This window comes from Taurulus bubalis (assembly GCF_910589615.1).
Source record: "Taurulus bubalis genome assembly, chromosome: 4".
NCBI lineage: Eukaryota > Metazoa > Chordata > Actinopteri > Perciformes > Cottidae > Taurulus > Taurulus bubalis.
This window is the reverse complement of record NC_136592.1, coordinates 7996139-8017676: the sequence shown is the minus strand read 5'-3', so window position 1 is coordinate 8017676 and position 21538 is coordinate 7996139. Positions and strand designations below refer to the sequence as shown.

General features: G+C 41.3%; 2 protein-coding genes across 2 annotated transcripts in view; one reads left to right on the top strand and one right to left on the bottom strand.

Annotated features, from left to right (window-relative positions):
• The window catches only part of nhsb (Nance-Horan syndrome b (congenital cataracts and dental anomalies)), a gene marked incomplete at both ends in the record, with an annotated part of 48389 nt that extends 41899 nt beyond the window's left edge, over window positions 1-6490 (bottom strand). The window contains one exon of the mRNA XM_079216460.1: window positions 6211-6490. Within this exon, the coding sequence (XP_079072586.1) occupies window positions 6211-6490 (280 nt within the window). The remainder of the gene's footprint in view (window positions 1-6210) is intronic.
• A 4687-nt stretch (window positions 6491-11177) lies between these two features.
• On the top strand, window positions 11178-20324 carry ace2 (angiotensin I converting enzyme 2; the record flags this gene model as incomplete). The annotated part of the gene is made up of 18 exons (XM_079217362.1): window positions 11178-11366; window positions 11457-11615; window positions 12028-12121; window positions 12628-12771; window positions 13147-13262; window positions 13390-13495; window positions 14182-14279; window positions 14396-14568; window positions 14952-15178; window positions 15799-15943; window positions 16160-16258; window positions 16892-17014; window positions 17122-17300; window positions 18536-18594; window positions 18743-18840; window positions 18948-19064; window positions 19527-19721; window positions 19814-20324. The coding sequence occupies 18 exons, from the start codon at window positions 11178-11180 to the stop codon at window positions 19914-19916; spliced, it is 2424 nt and encodes an 807-aa protein (XP_079073488.1). The 3' UTR covers window positions 19917-20324.
• Window positions 20325-21538: the final 1214 nt, after the last annotated feature.

Here is a 21538-nt window from a genome sequence, read left to right as displayed (position 1 = left end):
ATAAGAGCCCATAAATACTCACACATATTAGATTTGGAAAACATCTGAATTGTTGCTCTTATTGTGAGTGTGTCTGTGGTTAGGTGTGAGACAGACGATACGTGCTTGGACAGGGTGTATCCTAACCTGCCTCGTGTGGTTGAAATCAGATCCCTGAACTTCAAACGCACACTGAACAGATTAAACCTGCTGGCCAGTTGCACAATATAAAGTTGAAAAATATGCCTCTATTTCTGCTTTTACTTTTTGTTTATGTCAGACAGACTGACAGACCATTGAGGCTCACACACTGTGCTCTCTCTCTCTCTCTCTCTCCCTCTCTCTCTCTACCCCTCTCTCTTCTCATTTCTCTCCATAACAAACTTCCTCAACACAATGATGCGTACAATAGAATTGACGCTCTGGTTGTACTACAAGAAATAGTAAAAAAATGTACGAGAGAGATTGACTCAGCTAAAGGTTAAAGCAGGCTTCAGTCGCTCTCCTGTTACTATGCAGACTACCGAGATAAACCAGTCCCGCTGCTGCCACAGGCCAAACACAAAATTTCAAAGTCAAATTTGCTTTAATGGCACACCAGGAAGAAACCTGTGTTGCCAGAGCAGCACAACATATTTGCTACAGACAAATATGTTCACATTAAAATCCCATCGTGTGTGTGTGTGTGTGTGTGTGTGTGTGTGTGTGTGTGTGTGTGTGTGTGTGTGTGTGTGTGTGTGTTCTGCATCAGGAGAGCCGATACGAGCTGATTCTGCTCCTGAACCCAAACCCGTCCCGCTGCGGTGAGTGTTAACAGAGTTTTATGTAAATGCTTGGTCACCACCATTGCTAGCCTTGTAGTCAAACCAGGCATCGAAACTTGCTATTTGTATCTCATGTGTTGTGTGTATTGTACATATTTCTTTTGTGGTTCATTAACAAGTGAAACCACACACTGTGGGCTACATCGCTCCTTTACAATTTGCTGAATCGATCGTGTTTGTGTCAATATTGATATGATTTGGATGATGCCATTTTGCTACAGGTTTGTTGATACTTTGGTCCTTCTCTTTGACAAGTAAGCGGTGGTGGGTCTTACCGTCTGTACAATATGACCTCAACGAAACATGAGCTCAGCGGAGAACAAAGAATGGAGACAGGAGAAAACACTCTATGAGGCTGTACTTAGACACAGCAGTGCTTTGAGCTGAATCCTCACATCAGCATGCTAACATGCTCACAATGATTACACTAGCATACTGATGTTAAGCAGCATGTTCACTTCCTCAGATAGCGTGTTAGCATGCTCACATTTGCTAATTAGCATCAAGCACCGCTGAGGCTGATGGGAAAGTCAAAAGTTGTGGAAATAAAGAATAAGAATTGGACAAACAGACATTTTGACCTGATGATGGTGAAATGGTGAAAATATTGTATAATGTATCCTCTGTGGGACATGAATGTCTGTACCAAAGAAAAATAACACAAAAACATCCATTTCTTGGTCGCGCTAGAGGAAACGATTCAGTAACACTTTATAATAACTACACACTACTTAGCATTAGTAAAGCATGAGTAAACACTTAATTCATCATTTATTAAGCATTGTTCCAACATTAACACTCATTAGTTACAAGCAAAAATGCCAATTAAGTCTTCGTGGCTCAATGAGCAGCTGACCAACAGCACCTGAGCAGTCTTGTCTATAAGAAGTTGCTGGCTGACGTCTGTACAATCTGTATTGTGTCTGTTTGGGATAAATAAACGCAGAATATTTTTTTCTTCTTTTTATTAAAAATGTATATTTACAGTCTGATTGTGTGGCTGATGAGTAAAAAACTCCATTAATGTACCACAATGACATAATCCGGATCATGTTTAACATCCTCACAAAGGATGTTAAAGTTTAGTTGTTAGATGTTTAGTTTACTCATGTTTGCTACTATTTGTTATACCCACTCGTATTTTTGATGCATCGTATCCATCATTACTCTATGTCCTCACATTATGTTTTAACTGTATGTTTAACTGCTTTATCTTTAGCCATAATATTGTGATTATTCACATGATACATGACCCACCGGTATTTGTCCATATCCATGGTCCGCTGTGGTGCCTTCAGTGTCCTCAAGTGCAACTTTTAACAGAAGACGATGGTCAGGTGTCCTCCGTCAGCAGTATAACGTCTTTAACAAACCTCCACACCTCAAACTAACTCCCTTTTAAGGCCTGTCTCAGTTGGATGGGTTTGTGTGTGGTTCCACCACCAATGAGTGAGTGGGATTACATATTAAATACTTCAGTTTTTTATTTATTTGTTTTTGCTGAATTGTGGCATTTTTGTCAGCATTTCCCTTTAAGCAAAACATGACAACATCAATATGACTGTATGTAGCATTGAAACCAAAATAAAGGGTTCAAAGTATTAGTGACACTAATATATAGTCCTAAATAAAGTTGTTGAAACAATTAGTCAACCAGATGATCAACACAAAACCAATCTGCAACAATTTTGACTGCCAATTAGTTTTCATTGCCAACTAACATCAAAACCAACCTATTTTTAGGCCTCTGCTCAAAAATTGCATACCCAAACTAAAAAGGGTGTATCTCTGCAACCACTAGGGCTATTTTAATAATTTTGGTTATAATAAAATGCTACATATGTGAGATTTAGTTCAGAATTGTAAATATCAGTCTATATGTTATTGGTTAAAAGTAAATGAAGATAACACACAGCAAAAACAAAAAGGTTTCAGGTCCGCCTTGAAAAAGAGCACTTTCAGGATGATTATTTCTTTGAAATTATGCAGCTGTAAGGTCCAACTCTAACCTAAATCATAGCTCAATATGTGAACATTCTCTCTGCAAATGTTGACTTTGATAAATTGAAGCAGAACAAAGTTAGAAAGGGTTTTAGTTTAGAAGATTCAGACGAGGTCTCATTGGGGCCCATTGGGGCTATTTGAATGCTATTTGAATTTGCTCATGTACCAAATCATATATTTCACTTGTATATTACTTATGGTGTTCAATATATCCAAATACAGCAGTTTTGTGCTTTTCTTTTTAAACATTCATAAAAACAACCTATGATTTACAGTTTTATATAACAATCGCTCAGTTTCCCCCCTAGAGGGGGAAGGGTTTTAAAAATGCCCATCGTTCTTTGGCTTCAGCCTCCTAATATAAATACTTTCTAGTTTTCCAAGACTTATAATAACACATTGAACCTGGACACCCAAAGAAAGCAACATGGACTCTAACTACAACAAACTACAACCAGCATTCCTCACTACCCTCCAACATCCGACAAGCCAAATAATGAATGATCAATCAACAATGAAGACAATCATCAGCTGTAGAAAATGATACAGATATCAATACATTTCATTCAATTTAGTTTTGTGATACAGGATCCAATTACTTGTTTGGTTTAACAAAAAAAAGAGACTGTTGCCGGGTATCCTAAAATGCATGTTATCATTATATATATGTATCTGCACCACTGCAATACAGTACTTATATCAGCATTTATGTCATTCACGGCGAACATAGTGGAATTAAATATTTAAAAGGAATCATCAAACAGGCCGACAGCTGTTGAGCTGTCGACAGTTGGATACATGGATGGCCTACCGTTGTCACTACTGCTATCAGATGACGACTGGAACGGACAGTTTGAGCGAGTTTTGATGAATGTCCAACACAACACATTGTTTTCCATGACTGACGGACACAAACTGTCTCAACACCATCTGAACACTGCCTACTGCCACGATCAGGATCAATCCCAGTTAGCACCATATTGACTGCCACGAAATCTTGATACACTCTACTATAAAGTGAGGAAACTCTGTTGCCACTGACATTCAATATCAGCCTGTGTGTACACTCAGAGATATTCAGCACCTCTGGGTTATTGCTGCCATTTGAGAGCAAGAGGGAAGATAATAGCCCTTTTGAAAGCTGAATAAAAATAGCAAAACTTTGGTGGGCATCCAAGTATGAGCATTGGTCTACAGAGGACTCAAGCTCTCCAAGCTGAAGTCCCACACTGACAGCCGAAGAGTGTTTTCCCCAGTTTACTTAACGGTGTGTTGAATGAAATATCGAAGACCAAAATAGAGATGAAGGATGAATGAAGATCCTACTTGGTGAAAGGCAAATATTTCACTGTAAAACACATCCAAACATTGGTAGCATGTCAATAAACACAGAGTTCATCACACTGAGAGGAATCTACTCTGTCAGACAGTCAATTCTGAGAAATGTCGGATTGTGTTATGGATATTTGGTGAATCATAAAAAAGAAAAGAAATACATTATATAGTGCCGCCACTTTTATATATATATATATATACATAAATCTGAGTCTGGGAGCCTCTCATATTGTTGAATTTGAATAATAATTAGAGGCCTGTAGGGGTAAAACTGAGATGAGAAAGAAGCAAAGATGAGAGGAAATTCTGAAAACATAATAAAATAAAATTGTATATATCATCAGAACTTTGCGTTTTCTAATTTCCTACAGGTGCAAGCCCTACTCGAGCTCCCGTAAGGGTCCTAACTCCCAGGTTGGGAGCAAAGTGCTCACTCTTAAATGATGGCCTGCTGCACGATGGCATTCTAGGATTTGAGACTGACACAACTCTTGGAAAAGCTTGTGATATTTATCACAAACCAATATGTCAATGTTTTCTGAGCACAAGTGTAACAGACATGTTTCTGGGTTCGCCGGCAGATTCAAGGAGTTAAGAATAGTGAGATGCGAGTGCACTGTGTCTTCGTGTGGAGAGACCTTTGGGAGTGTTGTTCTGAACACTGACTTCAGCGGAGAAATTTAAATGTCTGTCCCTTTCAGCAAGACAACAATCTTCTTCTCACAATGTAATCCCAAGACACGGCACAAAAAGTCTTCTCCACCAGAGCCTTTATTCCTACAGATCCACGGCAAACAACAAGCAATGTAATAATATGTAATATGTAATAAAGACATCCTCGCTTACACATATGCTCGTGTGTGTGTGTGTGTGTGTGTGTGGTTGGGGGTTTAATCTAAAGAGGGAGTTCATGGTAGCTTTAGGCCCCAAAATGCTCTTTGGTTGTCCCAGATTATGATAACCTACAGCAGAGATGAATCCCACTGCACAGAATTGGACTAAAATCACTGAAGGGTCGTCTAAAATCCAAAGCCTTCTACTGAAAGGACTGCAGAGGACATAAATAATATGCTGTACAGAGTGTGCTGTTTCATTGAATTGAGTCTCCCGTTGATGCCATTCAGGCTTGTTTTTTTGGGGTGTTTTTGTGTGTGTTTTTTTTTAATGATCCATCTTTAGCCGAGACCTGAACATCTAGTCAAGATCAGTTTGTGTTTACTCTGCAACATGGGCATCTGGATTCATTACTGATGCTGTGTTGGTGCCGCTGCATGTGGAAAGGGTGGGTATGGCGCACGGGGAGTCGCCTCTGAAAACCCCAACACACACACACACACACACACACACACACACACACACACACACACACACACACAGTTTAACAGATCCTCGCCTCTGAGCTTCACGTATTCACACCCTGAATTAACGAGGCGTTTTTTTTTTAGTGGCCCCCGAAAACAGCGCTTGAACATGCTTCAGGTGGGAGCTACCCGCAGTAACGAGACTGCGATGCTGAGCCAATGCAGCGGCAACACACGCCCCTCCGCGCTGTGCCCGCCTGTGAACACACACACACACACACACACACACACACACACACACACACACACACACACACACACACACACACACAGCCCCCCCCCCCGTCCCTGTTCCCGTCCCCGTCCCCACACACACACACACAGTCGTCGACGGACACACACGCACACACCGAGTCTGGACCGCCAAAATGAACGAGCAGTCAACACGTCCCGCGCTGTGAAAATGCATCTACTGGGTGGTGAAATGTGCAAACGCAACCGTGTGACACATCTCAATGAGGGGGGGGGGGGGGGGGGGGGGGGGGGGGTGAGAGCGCGGCCGCGTCTGAGGCGGGCGCGCGTGCAGCTGGGTAAAAATAATTTTGAGGCGTGCGCCCTTCGGAGCATGAAGGCACACATGTAGGGAATACATGGAGAACAACACAATCACACATTGCTCAGGTGTAAATCATGGCATGTTTTTTTTTTTCTTCTTCTTCTTCTTTTTTTTCAGAGGGGGGCACATACACTTGTGGTGGTTTACTTACGCACTGCCTCCTTTTTAGGGTCTAGGGCACTGGTAGTCTGCTGTATGTGGCCTATTTTGTTCTGGAGGACCCAGACCCGCTGGTTGGTGCTGATGATGTCGTTCTCCAGCTCCTGAAATAAGGAGCAGGCGTGCCGGGCCAGGTCGGACAGCTGTCGCAAGGTCCGGGACAGAACCACGTTGCTGATGGCACACAGGTCCTCGAAAAGCAGACCTTCATCGTTGGGGATCGGGTGCCTGCACAGAAGCTGCGGCTCCGCAATCCGTTTGGCGAATGGCATTTTGCACGCCAGAAATAATAGGAGTTGTAAGCCAAGTGTAAATTCCCACTGCCTAGACGAAAAGGGGGAAAGGGGGAAACAGACAACATCCAAATATATAAATCCACGAGAAACCCGATGAGGTTCGGGCCGACCGCGCGCTATCCCCGGGCGTCAATCCAAAGTTCCCAGATTCTCCTTGAGATCCTCCATCCTGCTGCTGGTTCGTGGGGATCGCTCACACTCCCGCTCACACACGCACACACATGCACACACATGCAGGGCACAGCTAAGCCCAGGTCAGTGGTGTGAGGATGCGTGTTGAGTCTGCGATCATGGGTTGCCTCCGTGCAGCGTCAAGCCAGCCAAAACGAAACGGAAGCAACGCTCCAAACCTTCAGCTCAAACAGCTGGGTCGAGCAGGAGGAACAGAGACACCGATGGAGGGGAGGTCTGCGGAAGAGAGGGGGCATACACACAATATAGGCGTCGACGAAACATACAACAGCAGCATACAGAGTGTGTTTTAAAGGCCAATGTTACACACACTAATAGTATTTCATGCTCAACCTGCACGCCATAAGCTTTTATTTTGTAGGTCCGTCCTTGCTTTTCCGGTTTTAGTGTGCTCATGTTTCTGGGGATTGATGGAGCCTGTCTGTAGCCTGAGCAGTGCGCAGGCTGAGAGGATGAGAGAGAAGACTGAGGTAAAACCCGGAGATGTGGACGTGTGTGGACAGGGAGCGGCCATGAAAGCCGGAGTGCAGCTACACGTTTGTCATCATGTCAGGACTCACTGACAGAGGAGCGTCTTCACAGCAAGCATGTAACCCTGAAGGGGATCCGCTAACTCAGAGGACTCAAACAAAGACAAATGTTTCTATTCATGGTCACTCTCAAACCTGTGCACCTGATAACACCTGGACCGATGCAGGTATGCACAGTGGTTGATCTATAAGCATAAACAGATAGCAAAGCACAACTTCAACTGAAGAATTTCAGGTATTAATAATGAAATGTCAACTTCATGACACCAGTCTAAAGATTTTCGGAGTTAATTAGCCAGTTTGATGTGGAAACTGTAGTCTTTTATTAATGAACTTCATTTAATCCATGAGAACACCGGCCTTTCTTTACTGGAACAAAGAAAAAACATATTTCACATTATTTTGCCACCTTAATACTGCATGACTTTCCAACTTTATGAGAATAATTGCTTTTGAAATATGTTTTAAAACCGATGAAATGTAAAAAATAACAAGTCCCCTTACTTCTGTTTGGTTTTTCAGAGACCCCCAGCTGTAAAACATTGGATGTGTTCATGAGAGGTCACAACAGGGAGTTAGACCTCTTTGACCTCAAACACGCGACAGACTGCACACACACATGTTAATGAGGTCAGAAGAAGGAAGAGAAAATATCCATCAAATTGTAAATGAAGGGTTGATTTTTCATTATTTTACACAGACATAAACCAGTGTGACTTTTTGGGACCCCAAACAATAAAGAAGAAAAGCCAATGTCAACTAAATACGAGCATAGATGTTTCTTCTGGCTTTCACTAATCAACTATCAACATTTAGATTCTAAAGAATTGGTGCATATCTTGGACTAAATAAACCCAGCATTGTTGAAATTGTTTTTTTAAATGACAAACACCAGATAGCTCCTCTTTATGCGTATTTCTTTCCCTTTCTCATGATTTATCTGAAAGTAATGACACTAAAGAATACTAAGGATGATAAAGACAAGTTGAAAACACTTTTGATTGGAGTGTAAAACTGTTAACACTGGGTCAACATATAATAATATGCAAGATATAAAAATATCATCTTTGCTGTCAATATTGTAAAAGTTAAGGTTAGCGGCTGGATATAATAGCCGCTATGTGGGGACGTCAACTACCTCAAGTTTGGGGAAACAATGTTGTTGTGGTCATCAGTTAGTTTTTCTGTTGAAGAAGATGAACAATGTGGATTATCTTCTGCAGCACACATTTTAAAGTCAGCCGTTTGAAGTCAAACTGGAGATTAAACACGTTGGAGCCACCAGCCGCTGGTTATCGTTATAGACCAAACCTCTGGTAAAAATAACCAGATTTAATGTGGCGTGGTGCTTTTAATCATGAAAAACTGCAATATTATTCAGTCCCAAAGATTTGGAGATGTTTCCTTTACTCCGTCCTTCAGTTTGAAACGTAACGTCCTAGAAGATGATTAGAAGGCAACACAGGACAAACCGATATTTAATGCAACGTATTGCAGAATAAACCAGTAGAATATAATACAATGCACTCTTCACTGTATCGAACACTGAGCCTTAAAACTGTGAACTCAGAAAAGTTCACCCAGCAGGAGAGGAACCTTCAGCACACTGAAGCTGAACAATGTCCAGTGAACAGATTTTTTTTTTTTTTTTTTTTTGCTGAATGTGAGTTTCCAGGTTGCTAAGCCAGGCTGTTGTGTTTTTCATTCACAGTCATTATCCTATAGCCTGGAGGCTCAGTCTGTATATATAGACATGTCTGCAGTAAACTTGCTGTGGCAGCAAATTTGAAGCGGCATAGATTGACAGTGACCTGTCAGGCACTTCACTCCGAGCTGCCGAGAAGACAAGCGTGACAACAAATAGTACAACGTTCTCGTCAACTGACACAAAAGCTCAGCAGCAATGTAGCTCAGTACATTTACTCACGTCCAATTTTGTGTTTCCATGTGATGCAACTTCTTACAACCCATCCTACTTCACATCAGGCCTTTGTGCGTTTGTGATCATATTTCCTGTCATTTCCACACCGCTTTATATGATCTTGAACATGTAAACCAGCCATATGAAGAGATACACGTTTGAAGAATCACAACATGTTTTATTTGCATGTTTTATTGAAAACATATGCTAAATACTTATATAAATGAGACCAATTTATTGCATTTAGGCGCTCACTGTTTTGCTCTCATCAGTAAAACAAACAGAAGGTACTCCAGCCTTTCATATGAGACTCAATGTCATAGGTATAGGCTCCAATTATCAGAACAATACAAGCGTTTAGGCTCCCTCATGTGGCTCAAATGTTAACTTTTCCATGGTCCATTCCCTCCTGCGGACTCAATGGTACTTGTGTTAGTTTTTTTCAGTTCATACTTGTGTTTAAAGTAATATTTTAAATGCAGGCCCTTTCCTTGTACGAGAGTATTTTACACCATAGTTTTGCCACTCTTTTAAAGTTTTGTACTTAAGTACAAATTTAAGTTACTTTTACGATTCCATGTTATGCTACTTTACTTTTACACCACAATATTTCCGAAGCTAATATGTGACTTTACTTTTTACTCCACTACATGCATGTGACAGCTACAGTTTCTAGTTGTTTTGTCCCTTACATTGAAACCACATAGAGAAGAGAATGCTTCAGAGCTGACATAGACAGGAATAACAATAAAAGCAACTAATACAGTTTGAATTTGCACATGGGCAGTTAACAGTGAGACAGACAGAAAAACATGAACCTATCCTTTAATCAATGTGATAAAGCCGACTGTGTCCACAGGGCGGTGCTGTTGCATCATATTCAGGTTCCCATTAGTGTAAAACAGGTGCACTGCCTTTGAGTGCATTTGCTGCTCTGGTTGAAACATGATTAATTAGCATGGGACTTCAAAAGCACAAATAAATGAATGGATGACATCCAAAAAAAACAAGCCTGAATCTGAGCCCTAATGAGTGTCAAGCTAACAAATAAAGTGCTAACCTGAGGAGAGATTCTTCTTGGATTCAAAAACAATTCAGATTTATTGTCATGTCTTTATTTAACGGATGTTTTAGTATGTTATTGCTCGATTTGTTGCAGAGAAAGAGTCTTCTGGTGTTGGTGATGATTCCAAATAATAAACCTTGCCCTCCTGGCTGATTTCTTATCAGCTTTTACGGCCTAACAGTGCGTGACTTGCGTTTCATCAGGTGCTGGGAAATCCACCACCAACCCAATAAGAAGGTTGGATCCTCGTCTAATTCTATTGTTTCCTGTTTCCTTGACTTTTCTCCTCAGAAGGTCATGTTTGTTTAAGAAATTACACTTCAGTAAGGAAATCAGTCGAAAAAACTAGGAGCCCAACACATTTACCTCAACTATCTTGTAAAGTATTGATAGTGATAATGAACACTTTATTTTTATGGAACCTTTCAAAAACGAGCAATACAAAGTAAATCATTTTCAATTTAAAGTTTTAAGAAGATATATAACATTTTTATTTTAACTTTTTTTTATGTACTGAAAAGGGACAAATGTTTATTCATTTTATGCTAATGTGGAGATTGGTCCTCGTGCTTTCTTGTTCATAGCAGCAGGCTTTTCAATTTATGCCAAAAGATTTTGATTAATGTGTTATCTTGTTGACGCGCTTATAGGAAACAGACAGAGACCTTTTTATTTGCTCAACCATAAACATAACAACTAACTCAAAACTACCTGTAGAGCTTTCCAAAGAGATCCATGTTTTGAAAATTGATCATGTATCACAGACTCTCCCCCTTATGTGAACGCAGCCCAGCGATGTCCTATCTGCAAATAAAAACTCAGATACACCCTCAGTTACAGCTCTGCTGTCCAAAGGCCAAGGCAGCGCAGACGGCGGTTGAAACTGTATAACAGAGCGCAGCGTCGCTCCTTCTCACAGTTCGTGTTTGGGTGGAGGGAGCTGAAGCAGCCAAGATGTCTGCTCGGGTTCTCGTGGTGCTGCTGGCTGTGTCCTGTGCTGTCTCTGCTCAGTCAGATGTGGAGAACAAGGCGAAGGTGTTCCTGCGGAGGTTCGACGAGGAGGCCACCCGGCGTATGTACCAGTACTCGCTGGCATCCTGGGCCTACAACACCAACATCACCATGGAGAACTCAGACAGGCTGGTGAGCATTCAGAGACCTTTTTCAAATACAGATGGTGGAGCTGCTGTACACTGACATGTGTTTTGACGTGTCTCTTTTCATTCTACCCAGTCAAAGGAGGGGCAAATCTGGGGGAATTTCTACACCAATATGTCAGATGAGTCCCGGCAGTTCCCCATCGAGCAGATCAATGATACAGAAATCAAATTACAGCTCATCTCCCTACAAGACAAAGGCGCTGGTGCCCTATCCGCCGATAAAGCTGCACATGTAAGACTTACTTTTTTTCATTCTTTTTTTTATTGGTAGTAGGCATCAATCAGACATTTACAGATGTTTTTTAGACAATTGACTTTCCCGATGATACTCATATTAGTTATACACATATAGAACAAGGGGTGAAAAACAGAACAAACAACAAAAAGAAACAGAATGAAACAAAGAACAAAAAGAAAAACAATGTATAACTAAGGAGTGATCTGTTCTCTATTGCACATTCATTGATCCATGAAAACAAAATCAGGCCTATTGGGTGTTACGTATGTAACCCATTTTTTCCAATATCCCAAAACTTGTTCCAGTTTGTGGTTGACGTTTTATGTTTTAAAGCTGCAAAGACTCGTCTTCTGGACTACTTCTTCAGCGCTTCATCAACCTAAACATTTCCTCCTTTTGTTCATAGCTCAGTAAGATCATGAGTGAAATGAGTACAATCTACAGCACGGCGACGGTGTGCCTCATGGACGACCCCCTTAACTGCCAGACTTTGGAGCCAGGTACGACTCTGTTTGTAAGGAGCGGTTATGGCGACGTGGCAGTTTATAATTAACAAAGTCATTGAGAAAAGGAAAATGTCTTCTATGACAGTTCAGATACTGTAATGCATTCTGGAAATTATGTAATGACCACTTTTATACTGTTTAATGCTTTCATTTTGAACAACCAACAGGACAAATATTCAATCACACCTGCATCTTTTCAGTGGTGGAAAGTATACTTAAACAATTACAATGTCAAAGTACTTTTACTTTCCATGACTATTATCTATTTAATGACACTTTATACTTCTACTCCACTACATTTTGGAGCCAAATATTGTACTTTCCACTGCACTATAATTATCTGATAGCTATACTATTTACTTTTCAGTTTGGGATTTACAATAAAAACTGTAATAATGCAGGACATTGTAACTTTCCCCCCTTTTTTTTTACTTGATAAAAAGGCAAACATGTCTTCATTGGATCAATGAACACTGACTTGCGTGCTCCTCTGTTTTCAGGCCTGGAGCATGTAATGGCCAACAGCAAGGACTACTCTGAGCGTCTGCATGTGTGGGAGGGCTGGAGGAGAGAGGTGGGGAAGAAGATGAGGCCTCTCTACGAAGACTACGTGGATCTGAAGAATGAAGCCTCCGAACTAAACGGTGACGCAGCTAAAAAAGAATACATGCCACTGCCGTATAATGTTTTTAATGTGTGAGTGTGGCAAGCTCTTGCTAAGTCTGGATGGAAACGGCATAGGGCTTAACTAATGACCACACTTTCATATCATAAAGTGGAAATACTTTGGCAAGTAGACTATATGTTTTGAACTCTATGGTTAATCTAATACTCTAGATTGTGTGTAAGCCAAACACAGAGCTGATAGTGTTCAGTGATTATACATGACGGTCCTTCCAAGAGCTTCTTGTAACACAAGTTGACAAACAGCTGAGTGTTGCCATAGCATAACCTCTAACTCATGTATTGTAATCTGAAATGTGTCTTGATCGGATCCTCTCTGACTCCCACTCTGACAGGTTTTAAAGACTATGGAGCTTACTGGAGATATAACTATGAGACCATTGAGGAGGACGTTCGGTACAAGTACACCAGAGACGAGCTGATGGAGGATGTCCGTTCCGTCTACAAAGAGGTGCGTCTAATGCCAGTGGATCGAATGCCTCGTGTGTCAGAGCACCTACCGTAATGATGAGAGGAGGAATGGACCGTTTGTTTTTGATTGTGTGGAGTAATTGACAACAAGTGTTTTTTCTTTTCAGATCATGCCCTTATACAAGGAGCTGCATGCCTATGTGCGAGCCAAGCTTATGGGCGTCTACGAAGGACACATTGATTCAGAAGGACCTCTGCCAGCCCACCTGTTGGGTATGTCCTAAAAATGTGTCGTATAATAGAGCAAGTTGTAAAGTCCAACATGGAACAACAAATCTGTACTGTAACTCAGGGTGTTTAATAATATCATAATCATAAATCACCTTATAACATGATTTAACGGGGCAATAGATGTCACTATAGTAAGAATGCATCCTCACAGCAAGAGGATTTGAATGGACATGAATGTTTCTATTAACGGCTCGTTTTTTTTATTTGGATTGTTTTGCTGAGAGTTGCCTAGTTTTTGAGATATGGGCTGTAGAGATGTCTCTTTCCATCATCTCTCCAATATAATGGGACTACATGGCGCTTGGCTTGTGGTGCTCAAAGCGCCAAAAAAATACATTTGAAAAACTCAACAGCAATGTCTCCAGAAATCATGACAGCTTCATGTGTGAACTATGGTCGAAATAAATAGTTATGTGGATTATCTTGAGTTATCTTGACTGATAAATAGCACTACAGGTAAGCGGATATGTACATATTTCAGATTTTGTTTTGAAGTGAACTTTACAATACAGGGAAAAAGAAAAAGGAAAAAGAAATGCAACTTTTGTGACATAATGGATATATTCGGTGTTCAGCTGAAATTAGCTGGTCTACTGTAGGAAGAATAGCTCAGTGTCTCCTTTGATGACTACAGTTAGAAAGAATTACCTTATGTGTTGATTGTTCAGGTGACATGTGGGGAAGATTCTGGACCAACCTGTACCCTCTGACAGTCCCCTACCCGGGTAAACCAGATATTGATGTCAGCAAAACCATGGAGGAGAAGGTTCAGTACAACTTAGTTGATTCTGATATTCTGTGTTGTTAAAATGTATGTCTTATAAGACACTAAAATCTCTATTGGAAAAGTAATCGTCCATCAAATGTCAATTTGGCTTTCAGGGCTGGACTGAGCAGCAGCTTTTCCAGGAAGCAGAGAAGTTCTTCATGTCTGTGGGCCTCTACGAGATGTTCCCAAACTTCTGGGAGAACTCCATGCTGGTGAAGCCTACGGACGGACGCCAGGTGGTCTGTCACCCCACAGCCTGGGACATGGGAAACAGAGAGGACTTTAGGTAGGGAGACCCACAGACATGCACATAGTAAGAGCTGTACATGTTCAAAAAGCGTACAATTGGGACAGTTTACCTCAACACAAGCAGCTCTTTGTCCAAAGGATTTAAATGGGTTTTGTGTGCCGTGTTGAGAAGACTTATCTAATTATAGATCAGTACATGAGAGCCATAAATATGAACATGCTGGAACAACAATGTATATTAATCTCTGAGTCATTCTTTCCTGCTGATAAAGATAACTAAAGTCTCTATGTTGTCAAAACATATTTTCAGTGTCTGACTCATCAGAAACGGTGATTGCCCAAGTTCTTTTATTGGTGTGTGTATCTGATATGGCATCGTGCCATGCCTTCATCCCCACATTATGCCTGTAATGTCTCCAGGATCAAAATGTGCACCAAGGTCAACATGGACGACTTCCTCACAGTGCACCATGAGATGGGTCACAACCAGTACCAGATGGCTTACCGTAGCCTGTCCTACCTCCTGAGGGACGGCGCCAACGAGGGTTTCCACGAGGCGGTGGGAGAAATCATGTCCCTCTCTGCTGCAACGCCCAACCACCTGCAGAGCCTGAATCTCCTGCCGGTTGACTTCATTTATGACAATGGTACTATTAATTATACATAACACTGACAATTATCAAACCAAAGGAAGGTTTGCTTCTCCAAAACACAACAGCTGCTTTAATCAATGCTTTTGTAATAACAATGGATGAAATGACTATGGCCTCCATTTACAAGTGTCTCGTATCCGGATACAGCCCAGATGAGATTCAAGACACTTTAATTTTTCACACACTTCGGTTTTCACCCGACGGTGATGGAACAAACGGACTGAACTGAGTTCTGAACAAACCAGAGCAGGTATGACTAATGTGTCTCTGGGTTGCTGCCCTCAATTGGCACGTAGGATAAAAATAGCTTCAGCACCGCTGGGGCCACCAGGACAGACCGTGTCACACCTGCATTCACCTGTTTACTGCAGTGAAACCAGTTAATCAAGCAGAACACGACCTTGGGCCTCCTGCTCACTGTTACACAAACTCTCGTGTACTTTACTCACAGAGTCTGACATGCATGTCATAAACAGCATATCAAACACAGAGGGCTGAACACAGAAAATGTCCCAGAAACCAATATTATTTCTCTGCAAAAACTGTTCAGACCAGCTTCCTGAGCCTTTTCACTTCCTACTTCATGACATGTTTGGTGTTTATTTGGCTCGCAGAAACGGAGATCAACTTCTTGCTGAAGCAGGCGCTCACCATCGTGGCCACGCTGCCGTTCACCTACATGCTGGAGGAGTGGAGGTGGCAGGTGTTTGCGGGGAACATCACCAAGGATGATTGGATGGAGCGCTGGTGGGAGATGAAGTAAGCAGAGACTCATATGAGGTGTCCGCAAATATTCCATTGATTTATGCAGCCTGTAAAAATTCACGGGTAAATTGTATATAAACCTGCTGATGAAATCTGAGGTGGACACACTGCAGGCAAGTGTTGTCGCTTTTCATGTTGTGTGGCCTCGGCGGCTGCTTGGCTGCGGTTGCATTGCGGGTCTGCGTCAGCTGACTCTCTGGTGTCTGACAGGAGGGAGCTGGTGGGGGTGGTGGAGCCGGTGCCGAGGGACGAGACCTACTGCGACCCGCCTGCTCTGTTCCATGTATCTGGAGACTACTCTTTCATCAGGTAACACTCCCGCTGTAAAGCTGTGCTGTGAAATAAAAGCTGGTAATATAATAACAATCTTCAGACACTCGGAATCTTTACTTTCTCAAAATCAGTTAACGAGTGTTCTGTCTGTGTTTTGGTTCTCAAGATGAATTAAAAAAGTTTTAACACATTTCAAGAAAATGTTTTGGTTTAAGATTTTTTTTTAAAATCAAGCTCCTTTAGAACGTTTTTTGTTTTTGTCAAAAATAAATGTGTTATGCGTTCTAGTTTTTTATTATACAAATCAGCTTTGCCCAGAATCCTGCAAACCGGCCTCCCCTAAAAAGCTACTTACTGTAAAGCATAATCTCAGATTAAATGTATATGTAATGACACCTGTTTCTAGTTCATTTTAAGATTATTCATGACCTCACCACTCGCGTTCTCATAAAGCAGAGTGAACAAGGAAATGTGAAAACAATTACATCTTTCACTGGAGTCCAAAGTAGCCTGGCGTCCTAGAAATTACGTTCCCATACAACAAAACTGCATGTCAAGAACGCTTTAATTGAAACGTATTTTTGCAAACAAGACGGAGTAGCTGAGAAGTAAAGCCATGAGAGAGATCTAAGTTTGTGTGTATGTGTGTGCTGCTGGTTGTGAATACAGGTACTTCACCAGAACCATCTACCAGTTCCAGTTCCAGAAAGCGCTCTGCGATGCAGCTGGTCATACAGGGCCTTTGTCTACATGTGACATTACTAATTCTACAGCAGCAGGAACCAAACTGAGGTACAATCGACTTCCTGCTCCTCTAAGTCTGTCACAGAATCCATTGTTGCTGTTTTGTTTGTCCCTGTGAAATGCAACAGTAATGCATCATCAATGTTTCCTTTTAGGAATATGTTGGAGCTGGGAAGGTCCCAGTCCTGGACCAGGGCTTTGGACACGATATCCGGTGATGTTCGGATGGACTCCCGCCCTCTGTTGGATTATTTCCAAAAGCTGCATGAATGGCTGCAGGCAGAGAACAAGAAACACCAAAGGACTGTAGGCTGGAAGACTTCAATAGATCCATGTGAGTGCAAACGATACTCACATTGAAGATTATTATCACTTCTGAAGTAAAAAACTATTTTATTAAAGTAATAGTTTGACACTTTGGGTGATTAGCTTCTTGGCTTTCTTGTCGACAGCTATGGTAGATAATGATGCTACCACCAGCAGCCGGCTGGAGCAGCTAGCTCGACATACCAGCACCTCTACAGCTCACTAATGAACACATCAGAGCTTATTTGTTTAATTTGTACAAAACAAAAAACGTAGTCTTGTCCTCACCAGGACATTTTCAGGGCAGCCATTGTCTTCCATACCTTAATCATAGTCGACACATTACCCCCATTAAATCCACAATGAGTTGTTTTTGTACAAAGCAGATATGATGTGTTCGTTAGTACGTTTTAAAGTTGCTGGGAGGTGGATTTTATGGCCTTTGGACAGAGCCAGGTTAGGAGTTTCCACCTGTTTCATTTTCTATGCAAAGCTAAGATAACTCTTTCAAGCTTTGTATTCATTGTAAAGATTTGTATAAATCTTCAAATTTTACTCTTAGCAAAACAGTAATTAAGCATATAGTGCCCAAAATGCAGAGCTACTCCTTTAAGCTTCCCTTCTATACAATCTGGGTTGAGTGTGTCTATCCTGCCATGTGGGGTTTATGTAGCATTAAAGTCCACACCAAACACAGTAGTTTTAACAGTTTTTGATAGATTTGAAAGCTTTGCCAGAGGCATATAAAACTCTGTCACCATTACGTAATAACTAAGACTTTTTATGTTACTTCTGATGAAATGTTACTGAAGTAACAAAACAAAAATCCCTGAGGGCATTTTTAAGGAAGCAGAAAAAAACACAGACTTAAGTCACTACTGTTTTCATGACAAATATTTGCATGAGCAAACCGCATTGCCACATTACTAAAATGCGTATTTCTTGAAGAAAATGGTTGTGAGTGCAACTTGCTTGAATTTGTACTCTTTACTTGTCCATGCGCTTGTATGCACCAAGTTTTACTGTAGTTCCCCCTATTGCATCACATTGTATGGATCTGCTCGCCGTCCCTTTCTGTACAAGTGACGCATTGGTTGCTATTGGCGGATGCATTCAAAGGTTATGGCAGCTTAAGCGCATTAGGCAACACAATGTTTTTGACAAATAGAGGCCAAAACACGCCAAATGTGTTATGTGTCGTGTTTGGTGAAGATTTGATGACATTTATTTCTCAAACTGAACTTTTTTTCCTTATTTTTACAGATTCAGTTAATGCCATTAAAGTGAGGCTCAGTTTGAAGGCTGCCATGGGGGATGATGCTGTGAGTATTATTAATCATTACCAGAATAGTTATTTGAGTATAAGGGTTGCAATAGCTGACTACACATGAAGTGTATTTTGCACCTTTGAAGTGAACTTCAGTCGGTTTGATATGCTGGCAAATATTAATCAACTGAAATGTGTTTCAGTATTCTTGGAACACCAACGAGCTGTACCTGTTCAAGGCCAACATTGCATACGCTATGAGGCAGTACTACAGCCAAAGGAACGAGACCCTCGTCTTCACGTCAGTACCATCCTGAGACCACAAATATATGAAGATACTTTATGCTTTGTTTTCATCTGACTATCTAAAACATCTGTTTGAGAGCTTTTCTTGGTTTGTACCGGCAGAGCAGAGAACGTCATCGTCTATAACGAGACTCCCAGGATCTCCTTCTACATTTTGGTCAGCAACCCAGCGAGTCCCACCACGCACATCCCAAAATGGGATGTGGAGGCTGCCATACGGTGAGGCACAAGCTTCATTCAACACGTGACAAGTGTATTTTGATCACATGTGGCATGTTCCAAAACATATAACACGTACGAGCAGCTGTAACAGTCGAGTTATGACGCCGTGTCCGACCACCGCTTTGTCCCAGACTCAAGTAGCTCAACAACTATCGGTACTATATGGTACTTGTGCCCAGACGATGAATCCTAACGACTTTGCGATCCTCTGATGTTTCTTCTAGCGCCACCAACAGGTTAATGTTCAACTCTCAACAGATTGAAATATAATTTTGTACAAAGCTACATGATTCTCAGACAATTAGCCGAGCATTACCATGACAACTTTGTTAAAAGCCTCAGGGCCTGTTAGATTCCAGTTAGATTGCTATAATAGCTTTAATCAACTCAGTGTGACCTTTCCAGAGAGACAGTTGATAAGTGTGAGCAATGATGAACCCATTTGGATATTGATCACAGGTTAAGTCGAGGCCGAATCAACGATGCCTTCCAATTGGATGACAAGACGCTGGAATTCGTGGGTATCCCAACAACGCTCGCCCCTAACGTGGAGCAGCCGGTGGAGGTGTGGCTGGTGGTGTTCGGGGTGGTCATGGGAGTTGTGGTGTTAGCGGGCCTCTATCTTGTCATCTCCGGTATCAAAGAGCGCAAGAAGTAAGTTTTTGGCAACTTCCGTTTCTGCAGTGTTGGGCCAGTTTACTTCCATAACTATGAGACATAACTGTGTGTTTCTTGCGTGTTTGTAGGAAAGCTACAAAGACATCCACGGAGAATCCTTACGATACGACCATTGATGGAGAAATTAACAAAGCCTTTGAGGACAATGGCGATGAACAAACTGGTTTCTGAGTCCAGTGAAGAACAGGAGGAAAGTGTCTTCAGAGCTCTCATCAAACATCTACATTCTGCAAAATGTGTTTACGTGTTATACGTTTTAGTTTGTCAGGTTATTTTGTAGTGAATACCATTGTAAAACATTATAATTTGATTGCAGGTAATTTTAGTATAGCAAATATACCTCCATGTAAATCTATTCAGTGTGTTTTTTTTGACACACTTTTAATATTATACTTACTATAAGTGCATAAGTAATATAGTAGTACAACTTCACTTAGGGTGCCTTGACTGTGCTATTTTGAGTATAGTTTTTTTATTAATAATGGACATTTACCTTGTATTATGTGTATTTTTAAATTATTTGAAATTGTGCTCACAACATTTCTTTATTAATGTATATCAAAAAGTGTTAAATAAACAAATCACCTTTATTTTGAATATAAAAATGGTTTAATCAAATTTACATTCACTGAACACAAAATAACACTTGTAAAAAAACAATAACAACAATCAGCTTGAAAGGCCACCGTAAACAACAACAAATGCTTACACGCACACAAAACATTTTTTTATTAGAGATACAGTCGTATGATACATATCTACGCACTTCTGCATTAGCAGAATTTGACGCAGTGACGTGAGTTTTCTGTCACAGGTCCAGGTGGGTCAAACAAAAGAGCTCCTCTCATGTTTTTCCTTTGTTTAATATCAAGTCCCAAAGAAAATCCGGCTTGTGAATTTTGAATGGTAATCATGAGGTCTGAGGAAAGTGAGTCTGGCCTCAAGTCTGAATGATGAAGAGGAACGATTCGTCTCCCGTCCCTTCTTTCAGGTTTGCCATTGCCGCTATGTTGGTGGCGTTTATTTGGATGAACCAGCCGCCGTGCAGCGCTGACTCAAACGTCCGCTGTTTAGTCCCCCCGGACTTCATGTAGAAGACGAAGGAGAGGGCGCCCTCGTCGTTCTTGGAGATCTTCTTCAGCCTCTGCTTCTCGCAAGTCTGCAGCAACAACAAAGATGTGGACATCAGGGCCCTATTTCTCGTACCTGGCTTACTGAGTTAGCGGGCTAATTGTCAGGATAAGATGACGTAGGTCTGGCTTTCTCGGTTTCTCGAAGCAAGCTTAGATTAATCACCATAGCAACACATCCAAAAATTTAAACCTGCTCCCGGGCAGGCTTACTGAACTTCACTGGATAAGCTGGACACTCCCACGGACAAAAAAGGCAGCTCCCTTCCTCATTGATGAAGGAGCGATATTAGTTATATTAGTTTTATAGGGAGAGAGTTCTTTCAGATCGCCAGGATCCATCCTTTACATCCTCATGACTTCCTGTACGCGGCGATATAGATTTTGCCGGCAAGAAATAATTTATTTACGAAAGCTTCTCGAGCCGCGGACATTGATCACCACAGGCGCAGCTGATCGCCCGTCTCAGACACAGACTGTCAGCCGCTGCATGCCGCTGTTCTTAAGTTTATTTAGCTCTTAAGAAACTTATGGATGTGTTGAAAGCACTCATAATTATATGACAGTTTTATTAGTACACCATAAATATCATTATTGTAGAACATGATTAAGGTGATCGTGATGAGAATACAGAGAATCACACACAATTTGTTTTCACTGCTT